The 19,319-nt window shown below is 49.2% G+C and overlaps 1 protein-coding gene across 2 annotated transcripts in view; it reads right to left on the bottom strand.

Annotated features, from left to right (window-relative positions):
• Nucleotides 1-19,313, bottom strand: part of MGLL (monoglyceride lipase) — a 113,428-nt gene extending 94,115 nt beyond the window's left edge. The window contains exons 1-2 of one of the 2 annotated variants that reach the window (XM_034658878.1): nt 19,203-19,313; nt 17,772-17,916 (exon numbers count right to left, since the gene is read on the bottom strand). In XM_034658878.1, coding sequence (XP_034514769.1) covers nt 17,772-17,896 — 125 coding nt within the window. In that variant the 5' untranslated portion in view covers nt 17,897-17,916; nt 19,203-19,313. Of the gene's footprint in view, nt 1-17,771; nt 17,917-18,385; nt 18,942-19,202 lie in introns of those variants that run through there. The other variant, XM_034658879.1, reaches the window with a different exon arrangement.
• Nucleotides 19,314-19,319: the final 6 nt, after the last annotated feature.

Below are 19,319 nucleotides of genomic sequence, written 5' to 3'. Positions count from 1 at the left end.
AGCCCACCCTGGAGTTGGACACCCGTGGGGGTGGAGGGACCATGGACCACGGGCTCACACCAAAGACCTGTCATCCCACCATGGGACTTCATTGGAGCCCCTGTGCCCTTCTGAGCATCAATCTTCTCATCTGTAAAATGGGGTTATCATCTGAACATTGAGTAGCACCTGTGCACATGGCGGGGTTATATGAATGCCTCTGAAAAGGTTTCAGGAGGCAGAGCTGCATGTTAGGGCAAGAACAGTGCCTTTAAAGCAGACGGATATAAGTTCAGATCCTGGGTCTGCCATTTATGAACATGTGGCTCTCTGAGACTCAATTTCCCCATCAATAACATAACAGGAATGATTCTAACCACCTACAGCGATGTGAGATTCAGGGAGATAGAGCCATAGAAGTATCTAGCAAGGTGTCGGACTCGAGCTTGGGCCTTTCTGAAGATCCGCTTCCTTCCCCTTTTCAAAGAAAATACGGGCTCAAAGACGCATATTCAAGGAAGTCTTGCTTCACTGCTGTATTTTGAGGTTCAGCCATGGAGATGAGCTCTCCCAGCTCTCGGCTGGTGTCAGTCAAGACTGAACCCGACAATGCCCATCTTTGATGTGGTGTGTGGGATTCTGAATGCGCCCAATGGCCAGGCAGGGCGTGAACTGGGACTGCAAGGGGAGAACACTCTCAAGCTTCCCCAAGCAAAGCACCTGGTCCAGAACCCAGACCCCACTGGGCCTTAACACATGTACAACGGGCTTGCCTTCCTGCCTTGCTCTCTGTCCTGTAGGTCCTCCAAAGCCCGGGACCATGGGGTTTCAACAATTTCTTTCTCTCTCAAGGCCCAGTAAAACGCCTGGCATAGAGTTGGTGCTCAGTGAATGTTTGTTGAATGAATCTGATGGATGGATGGATAGATGGATGGATGAATGGATGGATGAATGGATGGATGGATGGATGGATGGATGGATGGCTGACTGGCTACATGGGCAGATGGCTACAACTACATGTTTGTCTCTTCACTCACAGATGCTGCAGGACATACAGGCTCTCTCTCTGAGACATGAAAGCCAGGGGCCTATTGACATCCAATATCCCTCTCTCTGGGAGTCCCCGAATCATTTTCACAAGAGCTGTAAGGAGTGCCATGGGGCGCCTAGGTGGCTTAGTCGGTGAAGCATCTGCCTTCAGCTCAGTTCATGATCCCAGCGTCCTGGGATCAAGCCCCATAATGAGCTTCCTGCTTAGTGGGGAGTCTGCTTCTCCCTCTGCCCCTCCCCCTGCTTGTGCTCTCTCTTTCTCTCAAATACTGTAAAATCTTAAAAAAAAAAAAAGGAGTGCCATGGTGGAGTCATCCTTTCAGCCATCTCCACGGTTTGTGGCTGACACCACGCAAGTTGGAGGGAGGAGACTCCCAGGCCAGCTGCTTGTCCGCAAGACCCCAAGCCAGTGGCCCACTATTGCCCTGTGACACTGCTCTCTTCCAGTTCTCCCTCCGACTACCTAATATTTTTTGGTCTCCTGTGGATCTCTCAGCAGTGGGGTCTCTGCTCTTCTCCCTTTATTAACTCCCACCAAATCCCAACAAGGGAGTCAGTCTCAGAACCTCCCTGCTGCCCCCAAGTTAGAGTCCAAACAAGGCACGTGAGCCCTTTCCAACGGGACAGACACCTGCCTTCAGAGCCTCATCTCTCAGGGTTCCAGCCATTTTCTCTGTCCTCACCACGCCTTCTGAGGCTACCCAGTCCTGCCGGGGACACACTTCCCTCTTTGCTCAAATTTATTGCCCTTCAAGACCCGGCTCAAGTCTGAAGTCCTCCAAAGCCTTCCTGCAAATTGCTCCTTTTAGAAAATATGGGAAAACCACAAAAGTCTGAAGGACAAAATAAAAACTGCCCATCACAATTCCACAACCTAGAAATGACCACTATTCATATTTCTCTTCCTTCTTCCTATGATCATAATTTTAATACGGTTGGGATCACAGTTTTATATTGTTATTCCCATGTATCATTATCTCCTAAACAACTTTCTGTACTATTGGGTTTTTTATGGTAAACATCATTTAAAATATTTGCATAATATTCCTTAACTCATTTCCCTAGGTATTTGCATTTGTCGGTAACAGATTTATTGAGATATAATTCAGAGACCATACAATTCACTCTTTTAAAGTGTACAACGCAATGGTTTTTAGTATATTCATCACCATAGGCAACTTTAGAACATTTTCATCACCCCAAAAAGAAACCCTATACTCGTTAACTATCATCCCCTACTTCCCCAACCTCCACCCCAGCTCCAGAGAACCACTAGTCTGCTTTCCGCCTTAGTAGATTTGCCTATGCTGGATATTTTGTATAAATGAAATCGTGTAATATGTGGTCTTTTATGACTGGCTTCTGTCACTCAGCGCAAGGGTTTCAGCTTCACTGCTGTTGGGCTATGTATCAGTATTTTATTCTTTCCTATGCCTAAAAAATATTCCACTGTCTGGAGATGCCACATTTTATTTATCCATTCATTAGTCGACAGACATTTGGGTTCTTCCTACATTTTGGGAATAATACTGCTATGGGTATTCACGTGTTCATGCGGACACACATTTTCAGTTGCCTTTGTATATACCTAGGAATGGAGCAGCTGGGTCATACGGTAACTGCATTTAACCTTTCAGTAACTGTCAGACTGTTTTTCCAAAGTGGCCACACCATTTCAAGTTCCCTCCAACAGCACGTGAGGATCCTGATTTTTCCACATCTTCGCCAATAGTTGTTACTGCCTTTTTGATTTTTGCCATCCTGGTGGGTGTGAAATGGTAGCTCATTGTGCTTTTGAGCTGCATTTTCCTGAAGGCTAGTGGTGTTCAGCACCTTTTCATGTGCCCATTGGCCACCTGTAGATCTTCTTTGGAGAAATGTTTTCAGGTCTTTGCCCATTTTTTAATTGGGTCATTTGCCTTTTTATCATGAGTTGCAAGTGTGTTTTTTATATTCTAGATATGATTTCCTATGAAGATAAATGATTTGTAAATATTTTCTTCTAATTGTCTTTTCACTTTCTTGATAGTGTGCTTCGAAGCACAAAGGTTTTTAATGCCGATGAAGTCCAATTGATCAATTTTTTCTTTTGTTACTTGTGCTTTTGGTGTCTGAAGAAACCACTGTCAAATCCAAGGTCGTGAAAATTAAGCATATGTTTTTTTCTAAGATTTTTATAGTTTGAGCTCTGACATTTAGGTTTTTTAGTTTATTTTTGCATATGGTATAAGGAAGAAGTCCAACTCCATGCTTTGGTATGTTGATCTCCAACTATCCCAGCACCATTTGTTGAAAAGACTATATTTCCTATTGAATTATTGTGGCCTTCTTATCAAAAATGAATTGATCATAGATATATGTTGTTTTCTGGACTCTCAATTCTTTTCCATCCTTATGCCAGCAGCACACTGTCTTGATTATTGTTATTTTGTAGTTAAGTTTTGAAATCAGAAAATAAGAATCCTCCAATTTGGTGGTTCTTTGACAAGACTGATTTGGCTTTTCTGGGCCCCCTGAGTTTCCACACGAATTTTAAGAAGTTTGTCGATTTCTAGAAAGAAGCCTTAAATCTGTAGATCAGTTTGGGGAATACTGCCATCTTAACAATATTGTCTTCTAGTCCACTGATGTGGGATGTCCTCTACTCATTTGGATTTTCTTTAATTTCTCTGAGAATGTTCTGCAGTTTCCAGAGTATAAATTTTGCATTTCTCTTTGTTCAGCTTAGGCCTAAGTATTTCTACTCTCTCGGATACTCTCATAAATGGAATTGTTTTCTTAAGTTCCTTTTCCAATTGTTCACTGCAAGTATATAGAAATACAATGATTTGTGTCTTTTCAGTTTGTTTCTTGTACTTGTTGTGTGCATTTATTCATTCTAATGGTTTTCTAGTGGATTCCTTAGGATTTTCCATATACAAGATCATGTCATCTGCAAATATATTTTTACTTCTCCTTTCCAAACTGGATGCCTTTTATTTCCTTTCCTCACCTGACTGCCCTGACTAGGTCCTCTAGTATAATGCTGAATAGCAATGGGGAGATGGCCGTCCTTGTTTTGTTCCTGACCTTAGGGACAAAGCATATAGTCTTTCATCATTAAGTAGGATGCTAGCTTGAGTTGTTTGTCATTGCCCTTTACCAGGTTAAGGAAGGTCACTTTTGGTTGGTTGGATGTTTTTTATCATGAAAGCATACCGGATTTTATCAAATATTTTCCTACATATTTTTTGATGATCTTTTTTCTTTATTTTACCAATATGGTGTGTTTCAGTAATTACTTTTCAGATATTAAACCACTCTTGCATTCCGGGGATAAGCCACCCTTGGTAATGGTATACAATTCTCTATAATGGTGCTGGGTTCCATTTGCTAGTATTTTATTAAGGATTTTTCATCTATATGCATATGAAATACTGGCCTGTAGTTTTATTTCCTTATATGTCCTTGGTATCCAGGTGATACTAGCCACTTAGAAAAAGTTAAGAAGTATTCCCTCTTCTCTTAGAAAGTTGTGCAAAGAGTTGATATTTATTCCCTACATGTTGAGTAGATTTCAACAATAAAGCCATCTGGGCCTGGGCTTGTCTTTGTGGGTAGTTTTCTGCTTACTAATTCAGTCTCTTGTAAGTTGACTCAGATTTTCTGTTTCTCTTGAGTCAGTTTCAGTAGTTTGCATCTTTCTAGAAATTTCCCTTCACTTAAGTTATCTGGCTGATGAGCATACAATTATTCATAGTATTCTTTTATAATCCTTGGTACTCATGAAAGATAATGTTCCCTCTCATTTCTGATCCTCGTCATTAGTCTTCTTTTTCTTGATAATCTAGCTAAAGGTCTGTCAATTTTGTTGATCTTTTCAAACACCCAAATTTGGATTCATTTCTTCTACCTATTGTTTTGCCCATTCTCTATTTCATTTGTTTCTGCTATAATCTTTATTCTTTCCTCCCTTCTACTTGCTTTAGGTTTAATTTGCTCTTCTTTTTCTAGCTGGAAGACCGGGCCCATAGCCAGCCCTGGCTGCCAATGACCCTGGGTAAGGAGAATGGAAGAGTCACACCTGATAGGAGACAATCGTGAGTTGTACCCCTGGGGACAACAGTCAGTAAGGAAGAAGCGGGAATGGTTACAGAGAGGGTAAATACCGGGTCTGTACAGCGCCCTGACTCTGTAGAGACAGGGTTTATTCCTGGCCTGCTCCCACACCTGTGTCTGAGCCAGTTGGCCAACAGGGGCTGCTGAGACTAGAGGGTCTTAGCTGTAAGACTTCAGGAGAAGGATAAATCCGCAGCAACTTTAGACAGGCTAAGGCATCTACCATGAAACCACAGAGAAACAGAAACATGAAAAGCCAAGATGCTCACGCACATTGGAGGTAGCCTGAAAGCACTAGACTGGAAACGATGGCCAGCTGCACTGGACTCCGCCTCTACACTGGCTCCCACACAGACCACACAGTAAGGCCCAGGTCCCTTGACATGTCAAGTACAGCTGGTACAAACAACTGTGTCCCCCCAGCATTCACATGTTGAAGCCCTAACCTCCAGTATAACTGTATTTAGAGATAAGGCCTTACAGGAGGTAATTCAGGTTCAATGAGATCATAAGAATGGGGCCCTAATCCAGTACTACAGGTGCCCTTATAAGAAGAGAGACCCAGGAACGTGCACACATAGAGGGAAGATCATGAGAAGAGAAAGCAAGAAGGTGGCCGTCTACAGGGCGGGAAGAGAGCTCTCACCAGAGACCAACCATGCCAGCACCTTGATCGTGGACTTCCAGTCTCCAGGATTGTGAGATAATTTCTGTTATCTCAGCCCCTGGGTCCGTGGTCTTCTGTTACAGCATCCTTAACCAACGAGTACGGTAGCCATTCAAATCCAGGCTCCCAAGCCAATCATTCCAAACTCATCTTCTGCCATGTACTTTAGACTACAGTTGCTGAAGAATGCCTGTCATTTTCAGAACATATCTCCATGCCTGTATGAAAGGGCTCCCTCTTGCCTGCAATGCCCCTCACCGCCTTCACGAGCCAACTTAAACTTTTCTCTGAACCCCCAACACAGAGCGTATGGTGCCCGCAAACACCACAGTGCCTGGACCTGCCGCCTCAGTACATGAGCACAGATGTCTGTGAAGGCGGAGACAGAGCCACTTCACGTCTGTATCTCCAAACGAGAATGGGGGACAGCACAGGCAAGGTGTCCAGAAGGATCCTCATGGTGTTGGAGGTACGCACTCAAACAGGCCTGAGTCTCCAGGCCGTATCGTGGGCCCTCCAGTGCTGCTGCTGAGCTTGCATTTGGAGCTCAGTTAATCCTGGTGACTCATCTCCCCACATCACACGAAGAGACAGACCTCATGTCCAGATTCTGGTGTCCACTCTGACTTTGAAGCTAAAATGGAAATCCCCTTCTGCCATCCTGCAGGCCCCACTTGCACGTGCGTTTTCACATACAGAATTTTACCTTCCAGTTAAATTGGCTAAAACACAGCCACCTGGTCTCTCGGGGGATTACCTACGGGGAATATTCTTATTCTGGGTGTTACCAACGCCTTCAGGGATACATCTGGATTCTGGTGCTCCAGTTCCTGAACAAAAAAGTCAGCCCCTCTGATCTGCACTCAGTGGAAATATTCTGTTCTTTTCCTCGAAAATCATGCCTCTGGAAGGGACTTTGGAGAATCATCTAACTCAATCATCTGACTCTAAATATGAGAAGTTCATCTATTCATTCAAGAAACATGTTTAAATCCCTTATTTTGTGCCAGGCCAAAACTCTACGAGGGGGTAGCATTGGAGAAGAAAGCATAACACTAAACATGACTGAGCGCCTGGGTGGGGCCGTCGATTAAGCGTCTGACTCTTGGTTCGGGCTCAGGTCATGATCATAGGGTCAAGAGATCGAGTCCAGTGTCGGGCTCCCTGTTCAGCATAGAGTGAGCTTGAGATTCTCTCTCCTCCTCTCCCCCTGCCCCACCCTCCCTCCACTCACACACTCTCTTTCTCTCTCCCAAATAAATAAATAAATAAATAAAATCTTTAAACAACAACAACATAAACATGACTTCTGCCCTGGAGAAGCTCAGGGGTTGTTCCACCATCATAAGATGCAAAGTGTCCTAGAGTTATATAAAATGCAAAACCCTCTGGGAACTTGCCTGAAGGTCTAAGAGATGGTACTTTGTCTAAAGTTACTCAGAGGCAGAGGCAGAAATAAAGCTTGGACGCTGGTTTTCTGACTCTTAGGACAAAGATCTTCTCCCCGTGTGGTAGAATGTCAAAAGTGGTCTCATTCATGTCCTCCGCTCATCCTTGCTCCTTGGGTGTGCCCTTGCACACCACCTCTGGGCTGACATGCTCTGACAGTAGGACCCTTGCACACTTTATCCCAGCAGAGACTTGAAAAGCACATGTACATTGGGGTTTGCTCTCTTGTTGTTCTTGAAACATTGCCACCCTAAGACCAGATCTGAGCCCACCTGATAAAGGGTGCCAGACCACACGCAGAAGAACCAACGAGCTCCTGCCAACAGTGTGCTGATACCAGACCTGCGAGTAAAACCATCCTAGACCAGCAAGCCCCTAGCTGGCCCGCCAGTGCCCACAGAGCCCATGGCTGACCACAGATGCATGAGGAAGGTCAGCCAAGAGCAGCAGAAGAACTGCCTGACTGAGCCCAGCGCGAATTGCCAATCCACAGAATCACAAGCTAACAACATGTTGTTACATAGCAACAGGTGACTAATGCATGCCGGGCTGCCCCGCCCACTCCAGATGCAGTAAATGGCAGGGTGGCACTTGTACCAGTTAACCGCGTCGCTTACAATAGAAACATTCTGCACATTCTGCACATCTGATTGCAGATCAGGACCAAAGGAGACATATATGCCTGAGACGGAAATGTCTTAAGACACAGACTACTGGAAATGGAGTGGATGCTTCTGCTCAGGTTTGCTCGCACTGACTTCCAGCTTTACTCGCTAAGGCTGCTTTGGTCTCCTTGCCGGGCAAGAGTGTACCTCACAAACTGTCATGGAGGTTCCGCACGAGATAAACGTGTCTCATGGTCCTAACTATGTGTTATCTCAAAAAGAATTTCACCACCAACAGCTCCCTCGTGGTTTCTTGGTTCCTTTACCTTGTAAACTAAGCACCCAGCATCTATTTCTATTAAACTTGTGTTATTTAGGGAGTTTGAAATCTCACTGAAATAGAACTGAGGAGTTTTTGTTTTAAGTCATCTCTATACCCAACGTGGGGCTCCAACTCAAGACCCGAGATCGAGAGTCACACACTCCAATGGCTGAGCCAGCCAGGTGCCCCAAAACAGAACTGAATCGTTGTTTAACTGTTGAGGAAAAAAAAAAGTAAATAGGCTGAAGACTGGGGGAAAGCATGCAGCTGTGGTCATGGGGGAGAGCCATAAAGGTGGAATTTATAAAGATCATTCTTGGTGGGGCTCCTGGGTGGTTCAGTTGGTTGGGTGTCTGCCTTCGGCTCAGGTCATCACCCCGGGTCCTGGGATTGAGCCCCACATTGGGCTCCCTGCTCAGTAGAGAGTCCGCTTCTCCCTCTGCCTCTTCATCCCACATCCCACCCCTGCTCATGCGCTGTCTCTCTCAGTCTCAAAGAAATAAATAAAAATCTTTAAAAAAATAAAAGATCATTATTGCTTTCACTGTAGGGCTTATGTGACTGATGCTTGCCAGGAGGGTGATGAGAAGTAAGGGATAATGGTGGGTAACAGACAAGCCCAACACACAGTCCTTCCTCACAGCCTGCCAGACTGATGGTGGAGGCAGCCAAAGAGATCAAACTAAGTATTAAGAGCCCACACTCACACCTCATTCACTACGTGCCTGACATGAACTCTGACACATATCTGACCCATACAACCACCCTAGGGAAAAGGTGCTGGTGCTCCCCCATCTTAAAGTTGCAGAGATTGGTCAAGGAAGGCCTACAGTCCCACGCCTCGTCCACGTGGACCCGGTCTGTTCCCCATGGTCTGTTCACTGCACTATCTCACTTTGCACCACAGAGAGACCAGCTTTCCCTGAAACATGTCTCTTCAAGATTAACTGAACAGGATAAACAGAGCAAAACTTCCAAAACACCTAAAGGCAGCAATTTCTTAGCCTTAGTCTTCCACCTCTAATCCAGTAACATGCAAGTGGCCTGGGGAAACCGACCTGCCTTGACAAGGCAAGATTAACCAGCGGCTACGTGAGGCCAAAGATAAAGTTTTCTCCTTGCCTGCGAGCTTTTCTCCTTCTGTTCCTCCCCCTCCCGCCCCCTCTGTACTGCAGGGCCCCACGCATCCTCTGCCTCATCCTCCTTTTACTCTCCTAGAGCTTTTCTGGGCCTCTCTTCCTCCTAGAATGCGTCTCTCTTCTCGTGGGGCCTCTGAGTGTGTCTCCTGCCATCTTTCTGAAGTTCATCAACCCTCATTACTCAGCATCCTGGGCCATCGCCTAGGTGCCCACATGCTTCTAACCACTGAAAACAGAATCACCAAAATAGAGATGTCGTCAAAAGTCTTCCAGCAGCCAGGAGGGAGGTGGCCAGTTAAGGCCTCTCCAAGCCCTTCCCCAAACTAGACATCTGTTGAAATCCCTATTGCGAAGGGCTACCTTGTGGCTTAAACCCATGAGAAGAAGGCGTGGGAGCAACTCCTAGGAGACAGCATTGCACAGAGAAGAGCGTGTGGTCAGGACCTGGACCCCGGGCCCATGCCAATCCCCTAGGTGACCTCATGTTTACCCTCTTAGCCTCAGTCTTCCCATCTGATGATGACATCTGCCCAGAGCCTTGGGGTCAGGGACTACCCCGAATTTGAGAGTCCGATGGAGCCTACGATCCATCTTCCTTTCCAGAAAAGGGTACACACTTAACATACCCATGATGTCAAAAGGCTCACAGACTCTAACCCTCTAAAGCTTTCCACGACCTACTGGGGAAGTCCCCAGGGCCAGGGAGGGCTGGGGAGCTGTAAGGAAACCCTAGCACTCCACTCTGACTTCCTCCGCCAGAAGAGAGAGAGCTCTGCCAGTGACGTGCTCACATGCCCCTTTCCTCACTCGGAGGAGATTCATTCACTCATTAACACACATTCACGAAGCTCCCGCAGAGCGCTGGTCGCTGTTCCAGGCACCAGGGATACCCCACGCATGTGCAGAGAAACAGAATACTGGCACGCCTGCATTTTGGTGGGAGAAGCAAACTACCATCTCAGGAATCTAAGCCTCACCCTGGGCATTGCTTCCGACATCTGCTCTCTGGAGGGAGCAGCACCAGGGGACAGACACGTGAGTGCCCTCCCAGTAACACAGGTGTGACTTCACAAAGTGATCCATTTCCATCCTGATCTCTATGAATCCTGCCCCATGGAGATGTCAATATTTCTGGTTTTGGAAACTTGTTCAAGGAAAAGGAAGGTCCAATTCCCCCTCAATCCGAACACCAACTGAAACTATATTTTTCCAAACCTTCTTTCTTTCCTTCTNCCCTCCCTCCTTCCTTTCCTTCCTTCCAGAAATGTGGCTAGAGCTGTGATCTAGAGAAACAGCTTGTTTACACCTTTTTGAGGAAGGGGAGGCACGGTCTTTCATCACAGCACAGGAGGATTTGCTGGGCTCACATGCGGGAGAGGCGTGGCAGGGGCCAACGAATGTGAAATGGGGCAGCTGTAAATAGAGTGCAGGGGCTCACAGCTCTTGTCACCTCCACACGGCCCCCTGCTGTGTGTGTCTCCGTACACAGAGAGAACAATGTCACCCCCAGTCCTTCAGTGACCACCATCAGCATCCCCACCCCCGCCCCCAATGAACAAAGCTGTGTGACATGAAAAGAACCTCCTACCAACAAGAACCTTGGATGACCCTAAAATATGGGACAAGGGTCGTCTTGTAATCTCAGCTGTAAAAATTCGCACCACTGAAGACCACTTCCTCCATTCATACAGTAACCGATGGTTTGGCTTTGCATTCGCAGACAAAGTGCCTCTGCGATTGAGATCTAAACCCCGAAGGTGCTGATAAATAGACAGCGGTGGACAATGGGGGCTATTCAGGAAGCAGCTTATTTTGCTATTTTTTTTCTTAGATTCCACTGCAAAACAAAGCCAGATTTGTATCTGCAGAACATTCTTATAGCAACTGGAAGAAATTATCCCTTAACGAAGCTGTTGGAAAAATCAACTGCAAGAATAGCAGCCGGCCCTTCCTCTGGCCATCAAAAGATCTTTGCTACTCGAAGAGTCTTTAAAAAAACAAAAAAACAAAAACAACCACCCAGAAGAGATGCCCTATTTAAAAATAAGGCAGTTTGCTATGCTATAACATAGCATAAACAGAAGCAGAAACAACAGCTCATACAAGAGAAAGAAACTTAGGAAATTCTTAAAATAGGCAAAAGAAAATCAGATTGCGACTGAAAAGCTGATTGATCGAAAATAGTGTCATTGCTATAAATTCAGATTGAGGTCCACTTTCTCAGAGCTTTGGTGTAAATTGCATAAAACAACAGGTTAAGACAAAGGTGCTTCATTTTCGAGTCCTCATTGTGGAGAGCCAATGTAAGACAGGATTCCTTTCTCTCACCTTCATGAAAATGAACTTGTCCCTGTCATTAATAATTTTTTGGGAATTCAGTTTGCTTGGCCATGCTCCCTCTCCTCCGTCTCTCCTACTGGTTTATTCCAGGGATGATCCAGGGAAGCGTCCCACGGGGCCCCAGCTGTCCTCACCTTCGGAGTGGTGGTGATGATAAAGGGGCGTGTGGGGAAGGAGAACCCTGCATTCCCTGCGCGCCTGTCACCTGGGGGGCATCTGGGAGCTGTCCTTCCCCCACCTCTACTGCCATCACCACCGGCAGTGGGCAACTTTAGTCCTTCCACTGTTATCACATGGAGCCACTACTATGTGGGGACTCAGCCCTCTTCACCTGTCCCCTGGATGATGGCAAACACCTTCAACCAGCTGGCTGTCCAAGTGACAAGTCTGTCTCCAGCACTTCCAGCTTAAAACTTATCCACGGGGCCCCCACCCCCTGAAGGTTCAAGGCCAAGCCTGTAGCTCAGCCTGCAGCCTCCCCCCCCACCCCTCGCTTGGCCCCTCGCTCCCCTCTAGCTTCCTTAGGCTCTGCCTTCTGCCCAGCAATACCATGGCTGAGGTTCCTGAACATCCCACACAGCCCATGCATTCCGGCCTTGGCTCCTCCCCCCGCATGCCCTTCCTGAAGGTCAAGGGCACTGGCTGAAAGGATGAGTAGGCGCTGAAATCCAGCCCACGTTCTGCTTCCCAAGCCACACACCCGAAGGGCTAGGTCTACCTGGATGGACCCCTTTCCCTCATTTGCACAAAGGCTCTGCAGGGCTCAGCTGTTGTCCTATCTCTAGGGGCCTGCCACAGCACATCGCGATTATCCCCGAGTTCTCCCACCCCCACCCCTTCGTCAAACAAAGCGGTCTTTGCCACCCTCTCCCCACACTGGTGCCCAACACAATGTGTCGAACATGTAGACGTCAATAACTAAGCGTTGGCCAAACTGGCCAGTTGAACGGGAGGCCGACTGTGGCTGAGCAAGAATAGCAGGGAGGGGAGCCCCAGGAGCCTGTCTTGCTACAGAGGCTTCAGGAGAGCCCCAGAGCTGCGCCAGCACCTGACAACTAGGGAGCAGGTCTCAGGGGCTGGGCCTGGGGGGAGCCAGACGCTCCTCACAGCCTTGGAGTCCAACAGAACAGAGTTCAAAATGGCTCCTTGGAGGGACAAAGAAGGGATGGGATCTGGTCCACCCCGAGGGTGTAGCAACCAGAAGTAATTGATGCAGTAACACCTAGCCCCGTAGGTGGCAGGAGCTCAGAGCGGGGAGAGGTCACGACAGCTGTGGGAGGCAGCAGGGGACATACGGGGAGGCGGAAACACTCAGAGATATAAGCAGAATGCGCGGAACCTTGCCCAGAACACCGGACCAGTGCTGGAGGCCAGGGGCGGGGACGGGGCACTAAATAACTGACTTACAAACCGAAGGAGGAGGGGAGCACAGGAAAAGCCAGTCTGATCTATGAGAACAAAATTCCAGAAGGCAGCAGGGATCAAAATGATGTCCAGCCAGAGGGTGGAGACGCTGCATCCCATGGTCTGGATCCAGCCGGCTGGGAGGAGCCCTTATCTTCTGGAGCCACTGGTGCCACGCCCAAGGGGCAGGTGGCTGATGTGAGGAGGACATTATGAGGGTGGCAGGAAGGGAACGTGTTTAGTCGTGTTTAAATATATCCCAGCTTTGAGGATTCACTTCTTCTCCAGGTAAATTTGCATAAGTGGGAGGAAGTGTCCTAAAGCGGCATTGCCCAAAAATGCAGCTACAAGTTGTGAAGGCTCTGTGGAGAAAGGGATCAGTGCGACCCAGCGCAGAGGTAGAGGATACCAGCTGAGCCCCTCTCTGGGGAATAAGGGGTAAGGAGAGGAGTAGCGGGAGCAGGGACCTTGGTTTATTGATTCTAGATCCACCAACAATGGCTGAGAAACGATGCCACATGACCCTCATTAGTCCCCTTCCTGCCATGTGCCCGAGCCCAGCCCACACTCCATGTCACCAAGAGGAAGTCCTGAAAACCTCACCAACAGCACACCGCCTTGGACACAGCCCAGACTGGGGGAATCGGGAGGGGGAGGCGGCGGCGTCTACATACGGGTGTGGTGCCGGGTGACCGGCGGGAAAAGCCGGGTTTCTGAAACTGAAGTCAGACGCCAGAAAGAGAAAGAGCACAAAGCCAGCCAGCTCTGGAGAAGGAACTCCAGGGGCTTCTGTTCTGGAAGGTCTCTGAAAATGTAGGGGAATTTGGAAAGAAATGCTAAATGAAACTTTCAAAAATGAGTCCCTTGTGATTCCAGCGAGTCTCCTTGCAGGGTGTGTGCCTCCGGACCCCTGCAAGCCGAGGGACAAGGGACAACCGCACTTTGGAACAGCTCCCCCAGTAAACCAGTTGTTATCACCATGGAAGTTAGAGACAGGAACGCTTGTCAGCTCTTCAAAGCTGAGGGGCTGCCCAGAGACCAAGTGCACGGAGGGAAGTACGGGCTTTAAAGGAAGATGAAGGGCACCGACGTGTGTATCCAACACAACACGCCCACTGCAGATAACCAGGCAAACATGCTGCGGCCCAGGCCTAGAACCAGCCGTCCGCTGGGGGCTGCGCCCGCGCCATTGCACAGTTGCAGGGGGCCCCCTGGCCCTCTTCGTCACACAGAACCAAAGGCAGCCTTGAAATCCTCAAGCTGAGTCTGGTTTCCCACCACGTGGGGCAGGTGCACTTTCACTGCTCTGAGCCTGGCGGGGTAACACGCGGAAGTTGCCATTTAAAGTTGTCCTTTAATGGACTAAGGGCCACGTGGCCGACTGAATGCAAAGGTGCTAAATGCCACTGCTCTGGGGCGCAGGAGCTCGCAAGGCAACCCAACCCCCACCGGGGCGGGTCTCGGTCTCCCTGCTGACATCAGGGCTGGAAATGTGCTGAAGAACCGGTATCGTCCAAGTCCGAGATACTGCATCTCTCTGGATAAAGCAGCCACTTCCCCAGGGCCTCCCAAGATTTTTGGTTTCCGAACGGATCCGTATCTTTCATCTATTTCCCACTTTTAGTAATTATGAGCAAACGATTAGGGAGAATTCGTTATTCTCTTACTCTTTACCGTGGGGTGAAGTGATCTTCAGCCCTAATGAGAAATGTAAGAATTGATCAGGAAGATGCTGCTTAAAAACACGGAAGCCTGTCTTTCTCAGTGTGCATCCGGAGCCACTGACTTGGGGCCAGAGGATTCTGAACTGAATCCAGCTATGGTTGCTGGGTCATCGTGGGCCTGTTCTCCCACGTGTAAAATGGAAATAGTCGTGGCAACACTGGCCTCACAGGTTGGTGTGGGGTCCAGATGAGATCGTGTATGTAGAGAGTCGAATCCAGACCCCGGAAAGTATTTGATATGCAATTAATATGAGATACTCAACTGATATAATCCTGCCTTACCTTAAGTATAACATTTGTTATCACTGGAAATACTGGCAGAGGAGTGGGATTTGCCTTGACACTGCCACATGTAGGCTTCAAAGTCCCTGGCACGAAATGATCCAAGGCCGAGCCTGTGGCCTGCTATATTAAACACAGCGTCATGTTTGGACACACACGTTAGAATGACGATCCCAAGAAATGCTTTCTTCTTTCTCAGGGTCCAGTTTGAGAGGCTGGCATTTATAAAGACATCATCTGTTCCCATAAGCAGGTTAGGCCGGTTTCCCAGTTATGGCTGCACGTGTGACCCAGTGTTGCTCTGAGCCCCTGCAGGGCTGGCGTTGGAGCCCAGCAAGGCCCACAAGAGCAGAAAGTTCCAGGTGCCCTGAGGCAGGCCCCACGAGCCGGAGGCAACTCACCGAACACAAAACCAACCCAAAGCAGTGCAACGGAGAGGGATGCACACAGACCCTTGTGTAAGATGACACCCAGGGTGGCTTCGGAGGCCTCAAGGTCCTCTGTGAGAAAGACTTTGCTTTTAATGGAGCAGAGTGCAAGGACAGAGAAGAAGGTAACGTTGTCTGGGTTTTCCTACAGACGGTAGAGCAGAGAAGGCCCTGAGCTGAACTGGAAAAAGGGCCTCGAGGACCCTCCCCGGAGGGTATGGTCTGAGGCCAGTGGTGACCTGAGGTCCCCTCCCCCTTCCTGCCAGCAGTAGACAACAGTGTGGAAACTCCACAGCAGAGATGTTCCAGACAGGAAGGCGGCCACGCACAGAGCTGCTGCTGCCCGAGCAGCCGCTCTCAGTTCTGAACACACGGACATGCTCTCCCGCCAGTCGGCACAAGCCTCTGCTCCGAGGCCCTCTCTGCTCCCCACCACTCCAGCTGCCACGATGCCTCCTCCAGGAAGCCCGAGCCCTCCACAAGATCCAGAGATAAACCCACAGGGTTAACACCTGCCACAGGGGGCCTCCAGGAATTTCTGATTGGTCGGGGCTGGTGGTGAAATGGTTTGAAGATCACCCCTGACATTGGCCCGGACTCCCTATGACCCGCAGCATCTCCAGGGGGTAGAGGCAGAGTAGGTGGGGGGTGTCTCCCGGTCACATTTCTCTCCCAACTCCCAGGACCCAACTGCCTCAGCCACCCTCCCGAGTCCTTACTGCCATCGGCAGCCACTACAATGCAAACCCTGACTTCCCAGAGACAGCTTGGTTCAAACTACCCGGGGCCGGGGGGGGGGGGGCTGTTGTCACGGCTAAGTGAAGCAAAAACAAAGGAGCAAACAGAATTCCCCACAGTGCCACGTCGGCGTGGAGATTGTGAAACCCACTCACAGCCAAGGAGGGGCAGCCAATTTGGCCACTCCCAACCCATTCGCCCATCGCCCTGTGAGACCCCCGCCGGAGACCCAAGGCCCTCCTTATTTCATTGACCTGGAACTAAGACGGCCTCCCCACTCAACCAAGGAAAGCTCCCAAAGTCCGGGACCTGGACATCAAAAATGTATACTTCCAAATCTTTTTGTAAATTGATCAAATAATGCACCATATACCACAAAGTTCTTAGAAATTAAACTGAGAACGTGCAATTCTACAGCCAGTTAAGTCAGAGTGGAGAATTAATGATAATGCCGGACAACACTTTCTCTCTCTCCCTCTCTCTCTCTCTCTTCTCCCCCTTCCTCCCTCCTTCCTTCCCTCCCTTCCCCACTCTCTCCATCTGACACATCTGCAGACATACACACTCTCTTCTCAAGGAAATCTTCAAGAAAGATATTGCCAGAACTGGTAAGAACCATTACCAGCCCATTATGAGAGCCAGTTTAGAGCTGCCCCGAAGCTATGATTTAAACCAGGTCTTTGAAAGTCCCTATCTCTGTGTTTTTAATGGGCAGCCACCTGGATTACATACACCTTGTTGAAAATATAGCAGAGGCTCTATGGCTGTGCTAGGGTCAGGTGATTACCGAAAAACAGAGACATAATCCACATCAGACCGTGTCCGCTAGGAGACCAGAGGCCTGTGAGGCAGGTGAAATATCCACGGGACAGGAGATGCTCACCCGTCACCAGGCCAATTGGTTACCGCAAATAATTTCTTTCCCTGGATAACACAGACAAGCAGGGTTTTCCCTGTTTTGTACAAAGGAGGGGAGCAGCAGGAGACCAGCTGTCTGATGGTGTAGAGTCCTAACGCCTGTTTGTAATAGCAAGACAAACCCTTGATGGAAAATGTACAAAGTAATTGAGCCGGCAAAAAATCAGAAGGAAACACCCAGGCCCTTCTTCCTAGTCGTACACGTACGACACCTCTGAAGCCCAGAATCAAGCAGGAAAAGAGAAGGGAGATTACCCTGGAGATACAGTTTTGCTTTTCCTATCTGCTTAGCTGGCTTTCTGGAGCTGTTGGGTTTGATTTTTAAAGGAATGCCTGTACCACAGGAAATCAACTCCGGTACAAAAAATAAAGTCATGTGGAATTTTTGAACACTGCCATACGGTAGAATCGGTATCCTAGTTGTTATAATGAAAATAGGACTCCTGCTTCTTAATTAAAAAAAAAAAAAAGATCAAGTATAAGTCTCAGCTTTGTCAGCACCGCCGAGCCTGACGTGAAGTAGGTCATGAAGAAAGTGGCCCCAAAGGAGATGCTACATGAAGAAGGAGGAGAGGCAGGTGAGGACGTTCCCGCGTGCATCTGGGGCAGCACTCCGCAGCAGACTTACCTGGGTGTGCCCGTCGGTTTCCAGAACCTGCAGAACAGGTACTGTCCGTCCGCATTGACCAGGTGAGGGAGGTCCTGGTACGGAACGCTCTGCGGGGTCCGCCTGGGAGAACTTTCCTCCGGCATTCTGAAAGGAGCTTCAAGTCCTTGAAAGAAAAGAGGACATATTCCAAAGTCAGAAATAAGGCAAAACACATAGAGATGGGGAGAAAAGCCTTGTGGGGTGTCAGTAATATTTTTTAAGCAGTTAAAAAAAAACCCTCCATTTCAAAGATTTTTAAAAACCCATATATTTCTTGCAATCTCTCCAAGACTGAAAAATCCCATTTGTTCTTAAGAAAATGCTCACTTTATTTTTTAAGTGCCTCATTACAGCTTTTTCCCCCTTCCCATCTGTGTTTATTTTAAATCATTTCAGGAAACTTCATCTTAAAGACTATTTTAGCTGTAATCAAGTGGAAATTATAGTCAGCTCTGTGGGTATAAAGACCCAGCTGCAGGAAGACCCATCTATCTTAAAATCCCCAAGGAAGTTTCAAAGGGGGCACAATAACGAGGAGGATGATACTCCAATTAATTCCTCCTGTCTGAAATTCCAAAGATTCCATGACAAACCTGTTTCCATCGTGTCCTGGCTTTTGCATTCCACAACCACGACAGCACGGGGGATCAGAGCCAGGCAGATAAGGGCTGTTCCCTCATGTCGGCCGTCACAGGGCAGCATTCAAGCGGCTCCCGAGCCCCTGTCCCCCACCCCGAGCCCTGCCCCCAGAGCCTGCCTTTCGGACTTGAGGGGTGCCTAGCCCCGGAGCCTGCTGCCAGCTCGCACTGACAAGCTCTCCGGAGCTCCCCTGCTTCCCCAGGGGCGGGGGCCACGCGCCTGCAATGCCCCACTACTAGTTAGGTCATCACTTTCACTACACAAACCCATGGAGGGGTTCAGGGACAAGAGGGGCTCGCGAGCCCGGCACCCCCTGCCCTGGGAAACTGGGAAACTAGCTCCGCGCACACCGAGGCACCTCGCACACGCACAAATGCAGGTCCCCGAGGCAAAGTCACCCCCGCGGCTCCTGACAAACTTTGCTTGCTGCCTGTCTCCAACAGCGCAGGGAATGGAGCCCCGCAGCTGTCACCGGGAGAGCCACGGGAAAAACCAGGAGACTTCGCCGGGCCTGTGCACGGGGACGGAGGGGACCGGGAAGATGGAGTTGACGGGAACAAGTTGGTTTGGGGGCTGGTGCGAGGGAGCAGGGGAGGGCGCGCGCACACACGCGCACACACAGACACGCGCACCACACAGACACGCGCGCACCCACGCGCGCGCACCAGGGGGCGCGGGAGCCCACGCCGAGCGTGCGGGGGACCCCCGAGGCTGCTCCCCACCCCTGGGGACGGCACTTGCTGGCTGGGACGGGGGCCGGGAGGCAGTTACCGGGGCCACGAGCGCCGCTGTCGCGTTCCCCGAGCGCCGCGGGTCCTCGTCTGCGGCGGGCCGGTGCCGGGCCGAGCTGCGCGCCGCCGGCTCCGCGGCGACAGGGCGCGGCGTCTG

This window comes from Ailuropoda melanoleuca, chromosome 4 (assembly GCF_002007445.2).
Source record: "Ailuropoda melanoleuca isolate Jingjing chromosome 4, ASM200744v2, whole genome shotgun sequence".
NCBI classification, from domain to species: Eukaryota; Metazoa; Chordata; class Mammalia; order Carnivora; family Ursidae; genus Ailuropoda; species Ailuropoda melanoleuca.
The sequence above is the reverse complement of the archived record's forward strand: the minus strand, read 5'-3'. Positions and strand labels throughout refer to the sequence as shown.